This window comes from Branchiostoma floridae, chromosome 10 (assembly GCF_000003815.2).
Source record: "Branchiostoma floridae strain S238N-H82 chromosome 10, Bfl_VNyyK, whole genome shotgun sequence".
Lineage (NCBI taxonomy): Eukaryota > Metazoa > Chordata > Leptocardii > Amphioxiformes > Branchiostomatidae > Branchiostoma > Branchiostoma floridae.
Window position 1 is genome coordinate 1,119,411 of NC_049988.1, and position 18,546 is coordinate 1,137,956.

General features: G+C 41.0%; 3 protein-coding genes across 6 annotated transcripts; 2 read left to right on the top strand and 1 right to left on the bottom strand.

The window, feature by feature from the left end:
- Positions 1–61: 61 nt before the first annotated feature.
- Positions 62–2,819, bottom strand: LOC118423793 (M-phase-specific PLK1-interacting protein-like). Of its 4 annotated transcripts, none has more exons than XR_004832115.1 (3): positions 2,638–2,819; positions 2,383–2,474; positions 62–1,082 (listed from the first exon to the last, which is right to left on the bottom strand). XR_004832115.1 is itself a non-coding variant. In XM_035832026.1 (2 exons), exons 1-2 carry the CDS (start codon positions 2,319–2,321, stop codon positions 909–911), a joined length of 510 nt encoding a protein of 169 aa, XP_035687919.1. In that variant the 5' UTR covers positions 2,322–2,547; the 3' UTR covers positions 62–908. The 4 variants fall into 4 exon arrangements, 1 of the variants encoding a protein (XP_035687919.1); XR_004832116.1 differs by having other exon boundaries at positions 2,645–2,801; XR_004832117.1 differs by having other exon boundaries at positions 1,986–2,474; positions 2,645–2,798.
- On the top strand, positions 2,671–18,097 carry LOC118423791 (inositol polyphosphate 1-phosphatase-like). The gene is made up of 6 exons (XM_035832024.1): positions 2,671–2,754; positions 11,721–11,882; positions 13,578–13,803; positions 14,599–14,863; positions 15,859–16,033; positions 16,614–18,097. Exons 3-6 carry the CDS (start codon positions 13,579–13,581, stop codon positions 17,119–17,121), a joined length of 1,173 nt encoding a protein of 390 aa, XP_035687917.1. The 5' UTR covers positions 2,671–2,754; positions 11,721–11,882; position 13,578; the 3' UTR covers positions 17,122–18,097.
- On the top strand, positions 5,409–6,309 carry LOC118424203 (iron-sulfur cluster assembly 1 homolog, mitochondrial-like). Its single transcript, XM_035832737.1, has 2 exons — positions 5,409–5,426; positions 5,893–6,309. Exons 1-2 carry the CDS (start codon positions 5,409–5,411, stop codon positions 6,307–6,309), a joined length of 435 nt encoding a protein of 144 aa, XP_035688630.1.
- Positions 18,098–18,546: the final 449 nt, after the last annotated feature.

Below are 18,546 nucleotides of genomic sequence, written 5' to 3' on the forward strand. Positions count from 1 at the left end.
ATATGGTTTGTCACTACCCTTGCAATTTTTATGTCCTGAAGTACAAAATGTGAATAGAAAGAAAGAATAATTTTACACATCATTATGATGTAGAATTGCTGCCTGAGTACATTTTACTTTTTGAAACATCTCTATCTACTGACTACTGTACCAAACAAATCAGTTAGTAGGTATCATCATAAAATCACAAACAACTCTATATACTGCCACACAATAACTGTCATGCATCTAAAAAGTTTATAAGCTACAGAGGCAGATAAAGCAAAGGCAATGGCTAAAATAAAGGTTATCAGATAGTAGTTGTCTATCTTCACTTTTTGATGATTCAGTCTGCTTCTACACGCTATCTTTGGGAACATAATACTAGTATCCCTCTACAAGAGCATTCATTGCATTACAGTGCCCACTATGACATAACGATTGGTAAATTCAACCTCCTACTAGTCCTAGATAAACATCAGTGAGTCAAGATTTTGACTTTGAAAAGTAAATGATTTTCAACTGCCAGCAACCAAAAAATAAACACACTACAAGAACAAGTATACAGATCCCAAATCAGCATCAATATAAAGTAGTCTCAATAGTTCATTGTAGCAGATTCATTACAGGTTGTTAGATACCTCAAACCAAAGAAGACATAGTTTTTGTTGTCTTGCACAAAAAAAAGCTGATACATTGCAGAAAAGTGTAACAGTTTTCCCTGCCACGGTGAGGTTAGATTTGTGTGTTGACTTGAGGTATGTCCACGGTTGTTAGAGTAAGACCACTGATGCCATTCCCTCATCAAGGGGTAAAACAGCTGCACTTGAATATCCTGGCCACCTGACTTACAGGTCAAAGGTTGCTGTCCTCTGACCTTCACAAGTTATGCCCCTATTGTCCAATGAGTGAGCAATGTCTCCTGACATTCAACAGGCAAAGTATCGCCTACTCTTCCCCTTTATGTGCCTCTGTGCTTCTGGTATGTTCATGGCTGTTGGTTCCAGTCCTTGCCACGGGTCGACTGCCATGCTGTGCTTGTAATACTGCTGAGGGTTAAACTTTGCTTCTCTCTCCTGATGTCTGGGCCCTGATCTTGAACCCTGTTTGAGATTTGAAAAATAGCATTAAACCAATTTAGCTTAGCTCAGTTGTGCTTGGCTAATTCACTATACATATATTATGGGTCCTGCATCAACTGGATACTTCTTGTATTACTACTACTACTACTACAGTAACTACTACTTCTAAGTACTACATCACTGTTTCCATATCTACTACATATAGTAATTCCTGGTCAATACAAACCAGTAAAAATGTCTAAATGAGTGCTGTATACAATTGCAGAGATTTGTAACATGTTGAAAATTTAGAAGTAAATCAAAAACAACAAAAACGTGTATTTCAAAGTACCATGTTGGAGAGTCCTACTAGCAGTGTTTTAAACCAAACATGGTCCTAAATGCCAGAAATGGTGCGGCAAATCGGGGCAATGGTTGAGATGAAATACGTTTACTAGTCGGGGGCCTTCACCTTCGGCCTTGCACTTTTGTACTCGTAATAAGCCTTTCCGCAAATTGCACTACACATGTGCAGGTGACAGGAAATGTAATTAAATTGTAATACAATATACATGTATGTCAAAGGTAAAGGTCTATGAGACGCAAACAGTCTGGTCTTGACCATTGTTTCAATTTGCATAACATTATTATTGTTGATTATGTAATGGCGCCTGCAAAATGGTGGAATGTTTACAAGTCTGGGGCTATTGCTTTTACGTATTACCACAATTCCTGTTGCCCACACATGCATAGTGAACTCTGCAAAAGAGCTTATTATCTGGATCCAAGTTGTATATGTATGATATCAGTCATACATACGTCAAATTTTGCCCGTTTTCAACAAAATTAGCATTACAAAGATAAACCTGGGGGTGAAAATATATGAAAACAGTCTACACATCTTCTGTATTTTAAAGGCACACGAGCCCAACTCTACTAACTTACCTGCGAGTTGTCTTGGAATTTTGGTCTGTACCCACCCCGCCCCCGATCTCCCCTCCCCCTGCCCCACGCCCCCCTCCCAAAACTCGACCTCGGAGGTCCGTCTCCGGACCACGGCCGAAATCGGGGTTGCGGGTTAACCATAGCAGGCGGGCCGAAACCTTGTCTCTGACCGGGGGGAAACATCTGAGGAGATCTAAAGAAAGGAGGGGGCCGTCCGCCATGCGGACTGCAATGTGGAGCCTGTCCGCGTGGGGAGGGAAACGGCTTCGGTGGGGGTCCGCGGGACCCAGGCACACCGCTACCGTACGGGTTTGGCGGGAAGTTTCCTCGGTACATATCAAAATCCAAAGTCTGTACAGTTGTTGATATGTTTTCTGTCTTGCCTCTCAGTCCTTACCAGCACAGACAGCAGCTTGTGTAGCTGGAAGTGACGTCATCAGTCTCTGTGCTCTGACCTGCTGACCTCTCACTCGTGCCCAGAATTTGAAGCTACAAACGACAGGTATGGCGTTACGATAACCATTAAAAATTGATATTCTTACTTTAAGAGAATAAACAGGTATTATTTCTCAGCGTTTGAATCGTAAAATCTAAAAATCTGACGAAATTGATATTTTGAAACAATCAATCCTGGGTTCAAGAGTTTCATGACCTCTAACCCGCAGCAATGCTGATGACGTTATACACAGTTTCCGTGACGTACAACTGGTTACGCAAAGCCTTGGAGGTCGGTGACGCAGCTGAACGACTGTCTTCTCCTTCTCTGAAGGTGAGTGGCCCGAATCTTTAAAAATCGACGAAATATTCAGTTAGTATATGACAGTGGTGTCGTTGAGAGTTCTGTGTTGCTGCTTCTGTGTTGGTGTGGCAGCAGTGGCAAGTGGCATTCCGGCCGTGGAGCTAGTTGTAAGACGAGCCGTGCCGACTCATCGGTCTTGCGTGCGCTGGTGCTTCCTTGATAATTTGCTTGCTGCGTTGTTGTCTTGGGCAGCCAAAATTATATCACATCCACCTGTCGATGAATATGACTCTTGAAGGCGCTTTCTACATCAACATTAGTAAACACCCCAAGTAACCCCATCAGGACTAGGGCAGAGTATTGGGGTTGGGGGTTGGGAAATGGAGGTTAGATCCACTCACACCAGGAAGGACCACCCTCTTTTTAAAATAAAAAGTGTGGTCTCCATAATCCCATAATATTCCTATCCGAGGGACAGCCCAAGCCGAAGATAGTCATACTTGACATAATATTTTTGCAGGTACTCATTTTCACCTGTGTGAAGTGAGGAAAGTTGTGTAAGGTATGGTGCTTACATAATTTTAATAGGGTACAAGATTCTTGTATAACTTGTGTAAGAAGCTTGGTTCTGGATCAAACCCATTGCTGTCATGTCACACAACCTTATGGTGTAGGCGTGAGATAATTGTTTACTTGTAATCTTATGATACTTAGAGCTAGTACAAGACAAGAAATATATGCCCCCCACATGGCACAGCTATTTTAGTTGTTAACTTGCTGTCTTTACCAACACCCCATTCACATACATAGAAAAAAATTAAATTAGCATCAGATCCATTTAAAATGTCTTCCTTAAACATTAGTAAACAATGACATTTGTAAAGTGTGAATGCACACAGTAGATAGAGTCCTGAGTTTGTTTAATGGTTTTGAAGTCATGAACATACCATGGGTACACCGGACCGAATCGGTTGATCAATTGTACCTACCTACAACAATTGTTATAAGTTATAACCATCGAATGAATCAGGGCTCGAAATTCATTTTGGGGATTAGATGCACTGGTGCACCCAGCTTAGAAAATTGAGTGCACCAAATTTTTTTGGGTGCACCAGATAAAATAAAGTAGAATGTCAGAAGAAAATTAATTACAAAACTTAATCACAAGCTATTAAATTCTTAAACAAGTACCATGACACATTTGTATCATCTTTTTTTATTTATTTATTGGTTTGGCTGTACAGGATACACAGCCAGGGCTGCCCAACTAGCCTATGGCTATTACAAAGGGCTAACCCTGCTGACAGAAACAGAGACAATACATGTGGATTTGAACAGGATACTTATCAATAACAATTTTCTAAGTTCGTAAAGGATAGAGATGAAAAACAAAAAGAACATTTATACAGTATATACAAGGTGTAGGATGACATACATATTATCTATAATGGAATATATAACATCACTTGTCAACAACAATATTTACAATGAGAGGTCAGGGTCTGTATATACACGTGTATGGCTATGCGTAAGGGTCGCCTAGGCATTCCCACAGTTTTCTTTTGAAGGAAGCAGTGGAGGTGGCTGTGCGAGTAGCAGTTGGGAGAGTGTTCCAGAGTGCTGTTGCTCTGTAGATGAATGTTTTCTGTCCTCTGGTGGACTTAGTGAGTTCAGATGTCAGGTGGTCGCTGTTCCTGAGGGAGTAACGTGACTCAGTAGCAGACGCACGGGTTCTGGGTATCAGGGTTTGAAGGTGTGGAGGGCAGTGACCGTTGAGGAGCTTGTACAGGGTGACAGCGGTGTGGAATTGTCGTCGGAACTGTAGTGATGGAAGGGATAACTGGGTGTACAGGGATTGGTATGACGGGTACGGGAGTCCATGTTGTCCACTGTATCATCTTTTTAACATTTGATGTTAAGAATATGATGTATACTAGTATACTTAGGTATCTTTACATCCATAAACCCATGAAAATATTTGGGTACACCCTGTGCACCCACAGAAAAAAATTGGGTGCACAGCTCCAATTTTGGGTGCACCTGGGTGCACATGCACCCAGTATTTCGAGCTCTGTAAATCCACCGAGTGAGCGAAGTGAGTCTCAATCTGTCTTTGAGATTTCTTGGAAGAAAAACTGTAGCACTTCGTCCACGTATTGTGATCCAGCGCAGTTCAAAGACAGAAGAACAGGATGTTGACTGCAATGGGGCATATGTTGCACCTTTTGTGTGGTCAATCATCTCAATGTCCTATATATCCTTCTGATTGGATCCAAGGGGTTATAATTTATGGACCGGGCCGGTATACTGACCGCTGGATATTTCCACTTGTGGCACCTCTATGATGTTACCGCGTCATGACCGATATGAAATGGTCTTCTTATGCTTCACTCACTCACACACGGCCCATAACCACAGCTGTCGTAGGGGCTCCACGACATCCATCAGCGGTGATGGCCTCATGACAAATTAAAGATAAAAACATACAATCTTAATTGTAACATTTTTCCCAGACCGTACCCTGGGACCAACATCTAATAGTCAATAGAGCATTGACTCATCATTCTCCAAGCAGATCCATTGGGGCAAAATCATAACAATTTTTAACTGACCCTCAAGATCTCCCAGCTCCCAGGACAGATCTTGGAATCCAATCACAGATCTGCTTGGAGAAGGATATTGGCATGTGGGGGTCTGCAGGGGTTTGTGCTTTTGCTGACTTCACCGCAGTATATCTATGTACTAGTACTCAAGCAGCAGCCTTCAGGAAAGAAAATCACTTAGCCCAATAACTGTAATTTTTTTCAGCCAACATTACTTTAAAGTTTAAAGGAAGCAACTACACAATAGCTCTTTATTAAGATATCTTAGAAATTGTAGTCTTTGGTGATCTTATTAATTTTTATTGTTATACTTTTGGAAGTGTTTGAGATACAGCACTGTTTAGTATGCACAACTTTGTATTTGTCCAGACTTGTAATATAAGTTGTACGGCTCAATAAAAGTCTCACATCCATCTGCATGACTGCTGTGTGTGTTTTATATAGGGTAGGCAATTTGTACAGCATGAGCCAAGTATATGGATGCTATAGGAAAAAAAAGCAACAAGTTTGTAAGATAAAGATGGGACTGTAACCATGGTAACCATCTCCTGCACTTCTGCCCCAGGTGGTGGCCCGCTGGAGTCCGTACCCGGTCATGGCAGGCCCGCTCTCCGCCACGGTTCGCGCCGCAACCCGCCGACGACTCATCCCCCAGCGTGTCGCTCTGGTGCTGACGCAAGCGGCAGTGAAGAAAGTCCGAACAATCATGGATAGTCGACCCGACATGATCGGGCTTAAAGTCGGCGTCCGCACGAGAGGATGCAACGGACTGTCGTATACCATCGAGTACGCCAAAGAGAAAAACAAGCAAGACGAGGTGGTGGTTCAGGATGGCGTGACCGTATTGATCGACAAGAAGGCACAACTCACCCTTCTAGGAACAGAGATGGACTATCAGGAATCGAAACTAGCTTCAGAATTTGTCTTCCACAACCCAAACATTAAAGGGACATGTGGCTGTGGAGAGAGTTTCTCGCTATGATGCATCACGATACAATGCACATTTTAGTTTTCGAAGAGATGGTATATTCTCACATGGAACATGTGAACAGCAACCTTCGATGAAGATATTATCACAAATGGATACTTTGATGAAACTATTATTGTTGCCAAGGATTGACAAGATAACCGTTTCTTGAGGAGGTCATCTGCAGAAGGATTCTGAGACCGGATCGGACACTAGTTTCTCCAGACAAGTTCACTGTCATCACGATGGGAAAGGAACTGGTCAAATCAGCAACTATTTTGAACTAATAAACTTGATAAGGGGATTGGACACCATAAGGCCTGACTGCTGGTGTACCACATGACCAATCAGATCTTTAGTTCTTGAATATTTGTGAAAACATTAGGATGGACATGACAGAAATAAGCTATTAAAGTCAGTATCTCTGACATGCGTAACAAATAATTAAGCCGAAGATATACCTGTTTATGTAGACTATGTTGATTCGATTATTTGGGTGACACCCTCTGAAAACCCCATAACTTATGCAAGCGTGCTTATGCAAAAATGAATTTGGCAAAAAAAAGTTGCCTTCATTATGAAATCTAATTGGTGAGGAAGGTTGAACAAATGACTTACTGTAAAACACAGAGTATGGTATACCAAACAACAGATGCTTCATTTTTGCCCTTTCACATTTTCTCCGAATTTGCATTCTACAACATTATTATCTGTTTCCCGATACTTTTTTTAGCAGTTCATGGCAGTTACATTGCTCCTTTTGCAGGTGCTTTGTACATTTGACAGTTTAAATGTAAACGTTTCTTTAGAAATGGACCAAGCTTGATGCTGCTCATGTATGTTGTCCATATAATTGAATCAACATGGCCTAACATGTCAAATATGCACGTTTTGGCAGGTCCTGTTGCCTACCTGGCTTGATTTAGATGAATGGTTGGGATGTAACATGTCTTAACTTTCTGTCTTTGGGAGATATCAGACCAGTACGAAGACACTGTGTCTATTCAGTATTCTCAATCTTGTTAAGCCTTTTTTAATAGTTTTTGCTGTGCAAATAAGAAGAAAGGCTTTTCTCATTAACGTAATAGTTTCTGAAGTTTTTGTAACATTCATAATTGGTGTGTAAGGCAGGAAAGTAGAAATTTGACTTTTGATGACAATAAATTAAAGGGCAGTGTTCAACACAGATGATTACCCTAGCGAACATGGGACTTATGAACAACTTATTATGGACCATAGTCCTCTTTTCACCCACAGTAAGTCAAATGGTCTGAAAGTGGACTTAATCAGGGAGGGTTGCTTAATAACCGTGATCAACTGCCCCTCCCATGGACTTACTGTGGACAGGCTGGATCTGTCACCCAGCTGCCCTGCCCAGTAGAGGCCCCTGTGTGCTTCTGAAGTTGTTTTGGGATTAGTAATGCCAGATGTACCATGTAATTGAGATAGCCACAAGACTCAAGTCTGTTTACACTGTTATTGATGGTTCAGTGTGTTAGCACCTTTTGTGCTCCTCTCAGTTCTCTGGTTGAAGAAGACCAAACATCATCTTGTTACCAAGGTTGGATTGTCCCTTAGTTACATTTTGAGGGGTGCATCTATTTAATGCTTAATATATGATCCAGAATTGGGCTGTCACATCCATTCTTTTTTGGAGGGGTACCTTAAAGAGTTTACAGGTTTTGTCCACAGTTATAACTGGAAATACAACTCTGCACATATGCCAGTAATCCCCTAGAAATAATAGTGTTCATTTGCCACAGTAATGACAGCCCTCAAGTATTACCAACAGTGTCAACACTACCCAACCAGTAGAGTGGCCAGGTCACATGATGGATCAGGCCAGCAGAACCCTGATAGGTCATGTGACCTGGCCACTCCATACCAAGTTGCCAAAATGAAACAAACTAAAGAATTCGTGGCTTTCTCCAACCTAAGAAACAGACAAGGGAGCATTGACCAGAATCTGGGGCAGTCATTCCCTCATGAGTTGTGCTTAATTAGAAAGACATGGTCCAGTTCAGTGAAGAGAAGGGCTCTAACTTAAGAGAGGGGTCATGAGGTCATGAAGCTTCTAGGTCACTGAAAGGTCAGTTCACACTCAGACTGCTATCAGGTTTATCAAAGATGAACATGAGTATGGAAGACAGGTTGCTTCATTCCCAATCCACAGTATATGTAAATGATGAAATATAAATAAGCCAATTGCAAGAATCTGGAGGTATCAGACTTTTCCACCGAACTGAAGGAAATTGTACTTTGTAGGCACATGTAAACATGATACTCCAGGGTCCCTGGGCAGCATACAGTGGAAGTGGTCACACCAAATTAATGCTGACTCCAAATGATACCTACAGTCTACCACTGTCTCTACCCTTATGTACCTGGCTGGCAGTGTTATGTATTCTGTAAAAAGGAGGAAATCACCAGGATTGGATTGTGCCTGTTAGTGTTAATGTTGTTCAGAGCACATCAGATACATGTAAAAATATACACAGGTGGGGTTTGATTTTCATCATAGCTGATCATATTTGAAAAACTGAAACTTGATCCAATTACAGTGCGCTTGCATCTGTATATCAAGGTACCCTGTAGAAGAACACTTTTGAAGATGTAATAAAGCCAGCAATTGCAGGGGCTCTCCTTCTCTGTGACCTCCCTCAGCAGTACAAGTCAGCTATAAAAACTCATCTGTCTTGCCTGTAATCATTAAACAAACAAAGGTGGTCTGTAACCCCAGGACACTAACAGCTACTGGTCATGGTATTTCTCTATTGGCCTTTCTGTAATAATTGTCATGTAAATAGCAATGTTTTATTTGTAGACTATGATCAACTTGATGAACCAGCCCATGTTAACTCAGCTCACACTAAGTTACAGTCTATAGTTTTCTTCTGCAAGACCTTCCTGTAAGTTGAGCTTGGATGCATGACAAATTGATGTCACCCCATGATGAGCCCCAGAGATAACGAACAGAGGGGCACATCTTACACATGTGCTGGGCCTTCTCCCAGCACTGGTGATTAATGAGCAGGACATAATAGGGACTAAAGATGGACTTACTCTCTTAATCAGTGTGAAGGACTCAGTGCGGATAATAGCCCACCAAAGCTAACACCAACAACCCTCAGACATGATAACATGGGGTGGACTTATTCTGGGACTAACTCCCCTTTTGCCAGCAGTAAGTCCACCTTCTGTCTACCTTCAGTCTGTGTTAAAACCCATGTTCGCAAGGGCATCAATAATACTTATTCTATTATTAAAGGTAGTTTGTGCCCAGTTGGTAGATAGTTGACAGTAGGTACCATACAATTCACAGATGTCAAGTGTGCTGCAGTGCAGAATTATAATCTGATGAAAACACTCAGATTGTGGTGGTGGTTTCTTTGTTCAGGTTCAAGTTTAAGAGAAATTTTGTATCTGAGGCATAACTTTTTCCTGATATTATGTCTAAAACAAAATGTCTCCTAACTCAAGTGCTCGATGCACAAGAACATTTGTACAAATGTTCATATATACTAGTACTGGTCTTACTCTTAGTGCAAATGTACATTTTTGTCTATCAAAACCGTCATTGGCACACCAAATTAGTGACTGTGTTTGTCATTAATGTTCTATCCTGTTCCATTGTGCCTTGCCTGTTGCTTAGTCCTGCAGCCATTTTAGCATATAACTGTAAGGTGTCATCTTGACTTTCTGGGTGAAGTACAGTTTCACATCATCAATCAGTCAGTCTAGAAGGCCTTTGCTGCGCCTACCCATCCTAGGTGTCAGTTTTTTGTTGAAGGCGATGTTGAGCGCCTTTTGGGCAGGTGATGAGTCAGACATACGAAGGATGTGTCCAAAAAGATGCCATTGTGGTGGAGAAGTTTTGCACCTCTTGTAGACGTACAAGAACAGACAATAGATATCCCCACAGTGAAGGTAAAGGTAGTCACATAATCTCTTTTGAGGCCTTACAGGAACAGTGGGTTGTTAATCCACATTGTCTAGTGATGGGCATTGGAAGGCAGAGACCATTGATACATGTATAATTTTTTTCATACACATGCAAATATCCGTAATTCCTTAGTCGTAAATGATTGGAATATGATGTACATTGTATTATGCATGAAGATGAATACCGCCATGCGTTACAAAATATAAAATAGCACTAACTTACTTATTCTCAAACACTATTACACATTATTTTTAAGATCAGTCCTAGATTTCTGAACCTCACCTATTTTTTCCCAGAGCACTGTTTTTTAATCTCAAGGCCATCAATTTTCAGACTTGACTCTAGATCACCTCTTTCCTGCATCATCAGTATTATTCCTCTGGAACCCATCCTGGAAGGTGCATTGAACTCACAAATGTCAAGTGCTGCTCTCCAGTAGATTCTTCAGCAATGAATACATCATCAGTCAACTTTAAATTTATAATCATGATAACGTAACATGACGATATCAGTATCACTCATCCAAGCAGACCCTCTTTTGTTACATCGATGAATTTTGAATTTCACAATGATAGACCTGGACATGTCAGACCAAGATGGATTACCAAACTGACACATGCTTTAAAGAAAATGAATGTTTCAGTCACTAGACCCTATAGCTAACAACACCAAGCCACAGTGTCATATTACATGCAGAAGGAAAGTCGCTACATGCATGACATGTAAGTGTGAGTATTATATGAACACACCAAGGCTGAACTGTTGAAATGATATCAAAGAATACAAAAGACAATTTCAGGTAGAGCTGTGTACTTGAGTAGACAGTAAGTGTTTAAGGCTTGTATGCCACTTTGACAGATAGAATTACCATGATGAAATTACTGTGGCACTGAACTAAAGCCACATCTCTAGATATCCCGGTCTAAAGCACAGAATAACACTTTTTTAAGGCCAGAGTCAAATTTTCATCTTTGTTTTCATAAAGATTACTGACAAGGTTAGGCCTCACCAATTCAAATTGTTGTATCTCGGATTTTTTCAGAAAAAAATTGGACCTGTAGGTCCGAAAAAAGAAAGAAAATTGTTTTGTCTGTTGGAGAGATCAAGGGGCTTAATCAAGTTTCACAACATAAATTAAAACAGATTCAACAAATACATGTAAGTTTTCAGGTTTCCTTGGCACATTTTCTGCAACAAATCAATGTCTAAAGTGGTCCCTGATTAGCAAAGCCCCAATTTTGAAAAAAAGGTAATATCAATACCGTATAAAATAACCACATACAGGTACTGAAATTTGAGGCCATAGTTTACTTAGGAGTTAGGAAAGGCAGTGATTTTTTTTTTCCAAATTGGAAAAAATATGACAGCAGAATCCAACAAGCAACAAATAAAATTGATGTGGCCTAATGACAAATATTGTATTCTGGCGCTTAAGTCACTTTTAATCCTTATCCTGTGACTACTGTGTTCTATTGTTTCCCAGGTCTCCAATGGAACACAACTAAGTATCAGCAGAATCAACCAGCTCCTCCAGAGTAAGGTCCTGTCATCACCAGTGAAGTACACTTCATCTACAATGTGTGGTCCTGACTTAAACTGAACAGGCTAGGGGTCAAGGTGGACGTCTCAAAAGGATATCAGCAAGGTAAATATGCTGACTGACAGTAGTTTTTGACAAACAGTTAAAGAAGAGGCCAAAACCATGACATTTCCCTCATCATGCCAAAATAGATGTTCCATGTGCCTATATTTCAGGAGTAAAGGAGTAAAAAATCCTTGTTCAGTTTTGCAGCAATTCAAGGTTTAGTCTTACCAGTGATGTGCATGTGATTTCACCTAGACTGGGCATGCCCACAAGCTGTGTTTGATCAATCCCAATATCTGTTTAGCCTTAGTTGTTATTTTATTAACATGGGCATCCCACTTCAGCCCGGTTGTTAATCAAACACCCAGGTATGGATAGGTTTTTGTGTATGGCCTTTGCAAAGAAACTGAAATGTATGACCAACCATAAGATAACGAGATTAATCATTCTCATCAGATATGTAGTGATGGGCTTTTCAAGGTCATGACACCTTAAGTGAGAGCTGTTGGCTATCTGAGTGGTGTACATTACTGCATTAACAGATTGGAATAAGGGAATCCCAGCAGTGTTAAGTGGACCATTGATGGGCATTCTGAAAGTGCTGTCATGTATTTCTACTCAAATCTGTGTCATATTTGCATTAGATAGATTGCTCCCTCCAGTAGCACTTCTGTCCACTGGATGAAATGACTTGAACAGCCGGTTTAGCTATTGTATTTGTCACATCATTATCGGTTGGCTGTAGAGCAGGTGACAGCAAGCTTTCTCCATTTTTCCCTGTTGCTGGCAACGTCAGATATCTGTTTTAGTGTGACTTGGCTGAATGTACTGTAAACAGGTTATTTGCTAGGATCTTATGATAGAGGGTCCAAATTTCTTGGTGAGTCATGGTATTGATAAAGGCACGGCTTTCGTCGGGGGGTCCAGGGGCATCCACCTTCCATGGTGCAGAATTTTCTAGAATTTTAAGTTAAAATGGTGCATTCTAAGGTATCCTGAGGGGCAAAATTTCTGTCAGAGAAGTCACAGTAGAAGACTATGACCACAAATGACCTAGTGGCATCCCTGGTCAATCAGAATTTCATGCCTCTGATTGACAGAGGATCTGCTCCCCCTTGTAAGGGCATTTAGTGCATCCAATCTCTTCTTATTTTGAGAAAAGTGCATCTACCTGAAACATGCTGGGCTAAAAGCCTGACTGCAAATATGGCATCCTCTGGCCATGAGTTGTGACAGAGAGAATGTACAGTTTTATAGGTTCCTCTTCAGAATACATTGTCTCAGAAATTTCAGCTGTCTCATCACACAATCTCTATCAAGAGAGAAATTTACATTTACATGAAGCGCTAAAGGTATGATATAAAAATATCGGCATACAGAAAGAAATCAGAGTGTACTTATGGTAGTCTAGTAAAGGAATACATGAAAACTATTTAGTAAGAAGACTATGATCTCTCTCTCTCTTACTCTCTCTCTCTCTATCCATTGTATGATCAAACTGCTGCTTGAGTCCCTGACACGGGTAGGCAGCAGTCGGCTAGTCTTCACACCCTGCTTCCATGCGGCTCTGTCCAGTGAGTCGACCCCTGTCAGACCGCACACCTTGATGTCCCTCCTAATACACTCCATCCAAGTTTTTCCCGGTCTACATGATACAGTGTACTTTGTCTCTAGGCGTTGTCTGATAACATTTTGAGCACAGTCCCATTTTTCAAATCTCTCAGGACTTATCGTTTACTGTCCACTTGATTACAGGATGACTGACACAACTGTTAAGATGGCGGACTTCCTGACCAGTTTGGTCCGTCTGTCAGAGAAAGCTGCTCACCTGGCCCGGACCATCCGCTTGGAGCACGCTCTGTTTGAGCTTCTAGTGGAGGAGAAGACGGGGACGGCCAAGAACAAACGTTTCCAGCAGGACTTTAAGACACTGGCAGACGTCTTGATACAGGAGATGATTAAACATGACCTTGGCAAACAGGTTGGTTCCTGAACAAGTTTCTTTATAGACAACCAAGTGTTTTTATATTCATGATATTTGGCAGGTGGGTAGTTACCGTAAGACAAAGGGCAAGTGCGATAATTGGCATGGTAGCCGCTTCTTGTATGTTTGTGTGTTTATTTGTAAACAGTATATCTTAAGAATCTTTGGATGTACAAGTGTACTTGATACTGTAAATGCAGAAACGTTTGCGGTGGTTTAATGTTCATGGTGTTTGCAGCGGCCGCTTCACCGCGAATTTAAAATCACTGCGAACATTTTTCCATAACAGTAAGAGACTACAGTGCTTGGTGCTACCGCAAAATTGTAACCACCGCGAAAAGTCCATTTTCCTGCTACCGCGAAATTAAATCTCCGCGAACTTAAATGCATTTACAGTATATGGTACATGTAGTTGGGTAGATGACGGGTCAAGCAAGACTAAAAGTAAAAGTTCAATGATAGGCATCCTAGCGGCTTCCTACAGCACTACAGTGGGGCCTCTGATCTTGAAGTGCTATTGAACAAGACTGATCTTTGAGTGCTAACATTCTGTAGAAACATGTTTTTGCTGTTGTTCATGTCCTTCTTCTTTCATCTTCTGTCATTTTGGCGATGTCTCAGGGGTGAGCCTGTCTTTTCTCCTGTTTTCAGTACCATGTGGTAGTGAGCCTAATGGTATAGTATTGTGGGCAAAAGCCAAATTACTGGATCGGAAACATGCTTCATTTTCTTGAAAATGTTGCATTATCTTCTAGTTGATAGATGTATAGCTGATATTGATTTATTTTTCAGTTCCCTTCCATCGTTGGCCACATCCATGGTGAAGAAGACAACACCTTCACCAACCAGCTGGGAGAGACAGTCACAGTGCAGGTGCAGCCCTCCCTGCAGCAGACTGCAGACCTACTCTGCACTGTACTGGATGGGAACAAACATGCTGCAGCATTATTGGCTGAAGCAGTGCACTGGGACGTCGCCATGGAGATGGATGAGAGATTGACAGCTGCTACCATGGACATCTCTGTGGAGTCACTGGGGATATGGATAGACCCTATAGGTGAGATAGTGGGAACGAGGGATGGAGTATTAGGGAAGGTTATGTACGAGACATTTTCACATCCAAGGCAGCTTTACTTCTATATTGTATTTATTGATTTGCCCTCGAGCTGTCCCCAGGACTCTTACCTCCTTCCAGGGATGGAAATTACATTCAACATTTTAGAACAGACTAGGATTTTATGCCGTCCATCCAAAACATAATTTATTTATTAGGAAATGTCATTTGAATTTTGTGACATGAAAATGTATTTTTCTAAGTTTAAAAAGATGAATTTGACAAGGAAAATTATCAACATGGCTCCCACATGATGAGTGGAGCAAAAAAAAAGTAAAGCTGGAGACAGTGAATGATAAGAAATGTCACTTGTAGGTGAGTATTGTGCATCACCCTTTCTCCCAGCCCTCCCTTTGGTTGGATCACTGGGGATTCTACCCGCGATTGGGCTGGTATCTGATACAGAATACAATGTGTTGTATTCCGTATTCATCAGGGCTATGTATGACATAAAGTCACGAGACAGTCAAATTTGGCAGCTGACAGACTTTTTACTGCTTTGCACATCATGATTAGAATGATAACTGTATACTTTGCTTGGCTAAAGTAATTTGAAAAAAGATACAACCAGGGAAATGTAAGCTGCCATCTTTGTTAAAGGTGCACTCTTACCGCACTTGTGTCAAGCTTGCGTCACTGCAGTTTTTGTTCACTGTGTCACTGTTTCGTTATTTTCTCCGATTTTTTATAACTCAGATATTGCGTAATACATAAAAGTTTGACTTGGAAGACGACAAAACACACAATGTTAAGTAAGAAAATTTGTTCTTTATCTCTGAAATTCGTTGAGCATCTTTTGAACCCTGCAGTGGCGCAAGCATGACGCAGTGAGAGTGCACCTTTAGACAGAAAGGCATTTATTCTTGATATATCATGCAAACAGCAATGATCCAGTGACTGAGTAAATACTGCCCCATGTAATTTTGTTTTGATTGCAGACTCTACAGCAGAGTACATCCGTGGTGCGGAGGATGAGACAGCGACAGACGGCGTGTATCACCGCGGCCTGCAGTGCTGCACTATTCTCATTGGTGCTTTTGATCGTGAGTCAGGGCTGCCTGTCATGGGAGTCATCAATCAACCATTTGCCCAGAAGGACCAAGAAACTCTGAGGTGAGACCCAGATTGTTTGGTTCTGGAAGTTTTCCTAAGAAAAGCATGCAACCATACATGTACAAATATTATGTAACTTGAAAAATTTGTTTTGGTTGAAGTCACTTGGATTGATTTACTGTAATTTTGAACTGTATACCAAAATGAATAGACTTAGCCAAATTTTTACTATCCAACTCCAGTCTTTGTCAAGGAATGGACAATTCACTGCTTCTGTCTCGTCACCTTATGCAGATAGAACACGTGACTTTTTTTACAGTGATCATAACAAAGTCATTATTAGACTAGCTAAACATGTGGCTCAGTAAGCAGTGGATCATAGGTTGCAGGAAGTCCATCCTTACTGAGTCACGTGTTCTATCTGCATAACATGACGTCACGACAGCAGTGTATTGTTCATTCCTTGACAAAGACTTGTGCTTGTCAGTCAAAAATTTTGGGTGAGTTCAATTTTTGTGTTGGATACTACATTTAAACTAGTTCAATAATGACTTCTACCAACACAGATAAACTTTCAAGTTAACTTACAAAGTTGTCCAATCAATGTCCATATTAAACATTAATGATTCCTCTCCACCAGCTGGAAGAGCCGACACCTGTGGGGAGTGTGTTACAACGGGTACAGCTGCCACTCACTCACTGCTACCATGGCAACGGAACCGTCCCACCAATCAGAAGCAAGCAGGGTAGTGCTGAGTGAAAGTGAGTCGGATGACATAAAGTCTCTTCTAAGCAAGGCTGGGTACAGAATTTGTTACGCCAATGGTGCCGGGTACAAGATGCTCTGTGTGATCGACCGTCTGGTGGACGCCTACTTACTGACCAAGTCCTCTACGTACAAATGGGACACGTGCGGGCCTCACGCCATCCTTCGCTCACTCGGTGGGGGCATGGTGGACCTAGACGCAACAATACAGTTATTTACTGGTAAAGAAGAGACTGGAGAAGCGGTCTTGCAAAATTTGCAAATCAAATACAACCAACGAGATTCAGGTAGCTCAACATGGGGGAACATGGGAGGGTTGTTAGCTTACTGGTCACCAGCGTGTGCACTTAATTTACCAAGGACCTTTTGTTCATTAAGTTAGATTATTGCATATAGTCACACCATTGAGTTGTCATGGAAGCTCATCTGTGTTGGTAGTGATTATACATTGTAGTACAATGCTTAACTCTTTTTCAACAGAAAGGTGTAGACGGACAACCACTGTTGCCTTCTTCAGGATCAATTATGAAATGACCAATCACTTCAGAATGTAAACTCGCAAGAGTTACAAAACAGTCCCTAGAGATGGTTGGCGATATGATTAACTTCCTGGCATGTTTGCCTAGTTGCTTTCATCACGTATTTGCAAGATCATCTGTCAGTAGGTCACGTGCATGTAACTTTCTTGAGTTTATATTCAGGTCATTATTGATCCTGAAGAAGGTGACAGTGGTCACAGAAAATTTGATCCGTGTATACCGTTTGTGTTTGATGACAGATAAGCATTGTACCGATGCATTGTGATTGGCTGTCGGTAAGAGGTACAAGATGTACATAATGTATTAAGTACATGTTGGCAGGATTCTCATATATTTAACAGCAGTGTGTATGTTGGCAGGATTCTCATATATTTAACAGCAGTGTGCTCTGTATGATTATGAGTTCATAAAAGCTGGACTTAAAATGAACATTGTCAAACAAAGTGCCAACTGGACAGAAGTCTTGGTCTTAGTAGAAAGTTCCAAATCACAGTCAATGTAGACACTATTGTGAGAACTGAAGAAGCAAGAAGTCATGTAGGCTTAGTTATATTACAAGAATCAGGAAATCGATCCTAAAACCTGTCCTCGATCACAGTTCAGTTTAAAGTGAACTGTTTACATTTTGATTTATGATTGGAGAGGGGAGTGTTCTATCACTGCTGAATGTCATGTACAATCTTTTATGTACTGTAAAAAAAACAGTGTAATTGTTTTTAACAGATTAACTACTAATAGGTTAAATTTTCACAGCCAGATAATTCTTCTCACTCTTCAGGCCATCTTGATTTGATTATATGGATGACAATTCCACTGGTACCCCCCCCCCCCCAAACTGTTCATAGCGTCGCAAAGGAAAAAGATTGGTCACCGAAAAGTTGCCTTCTTTGTGAAGCTAAGTGGTCAGGAAGGTTGAACATTCAAATGACTATACTCAGAAAACATGGTATAGCAAACAATAGATTCTTCGTTTTTGTTCTTTCACATCTTCCTCTTTGCGTTTGGGATCAACTTTTGCATACTAGTCCATTTTCCAAACTTTCCTTTGCCATTTTTTAACTGATTTGCACCATTTGCAATATGGTTAAAAACGTTTTGCAGAGAAGGACAAAAATGATATGCAGGAAATATGTCATCCATATAATCGAATCAACATAGCTTTGCTCACCATGACGTGTGGCTGTGCCTGCTATAGTTAAGTTTATTTGTACTCAAGAAAGAGTCTTTGAGATACTTCACTGCAAGAAGGATAATAGAGATTTTGAATG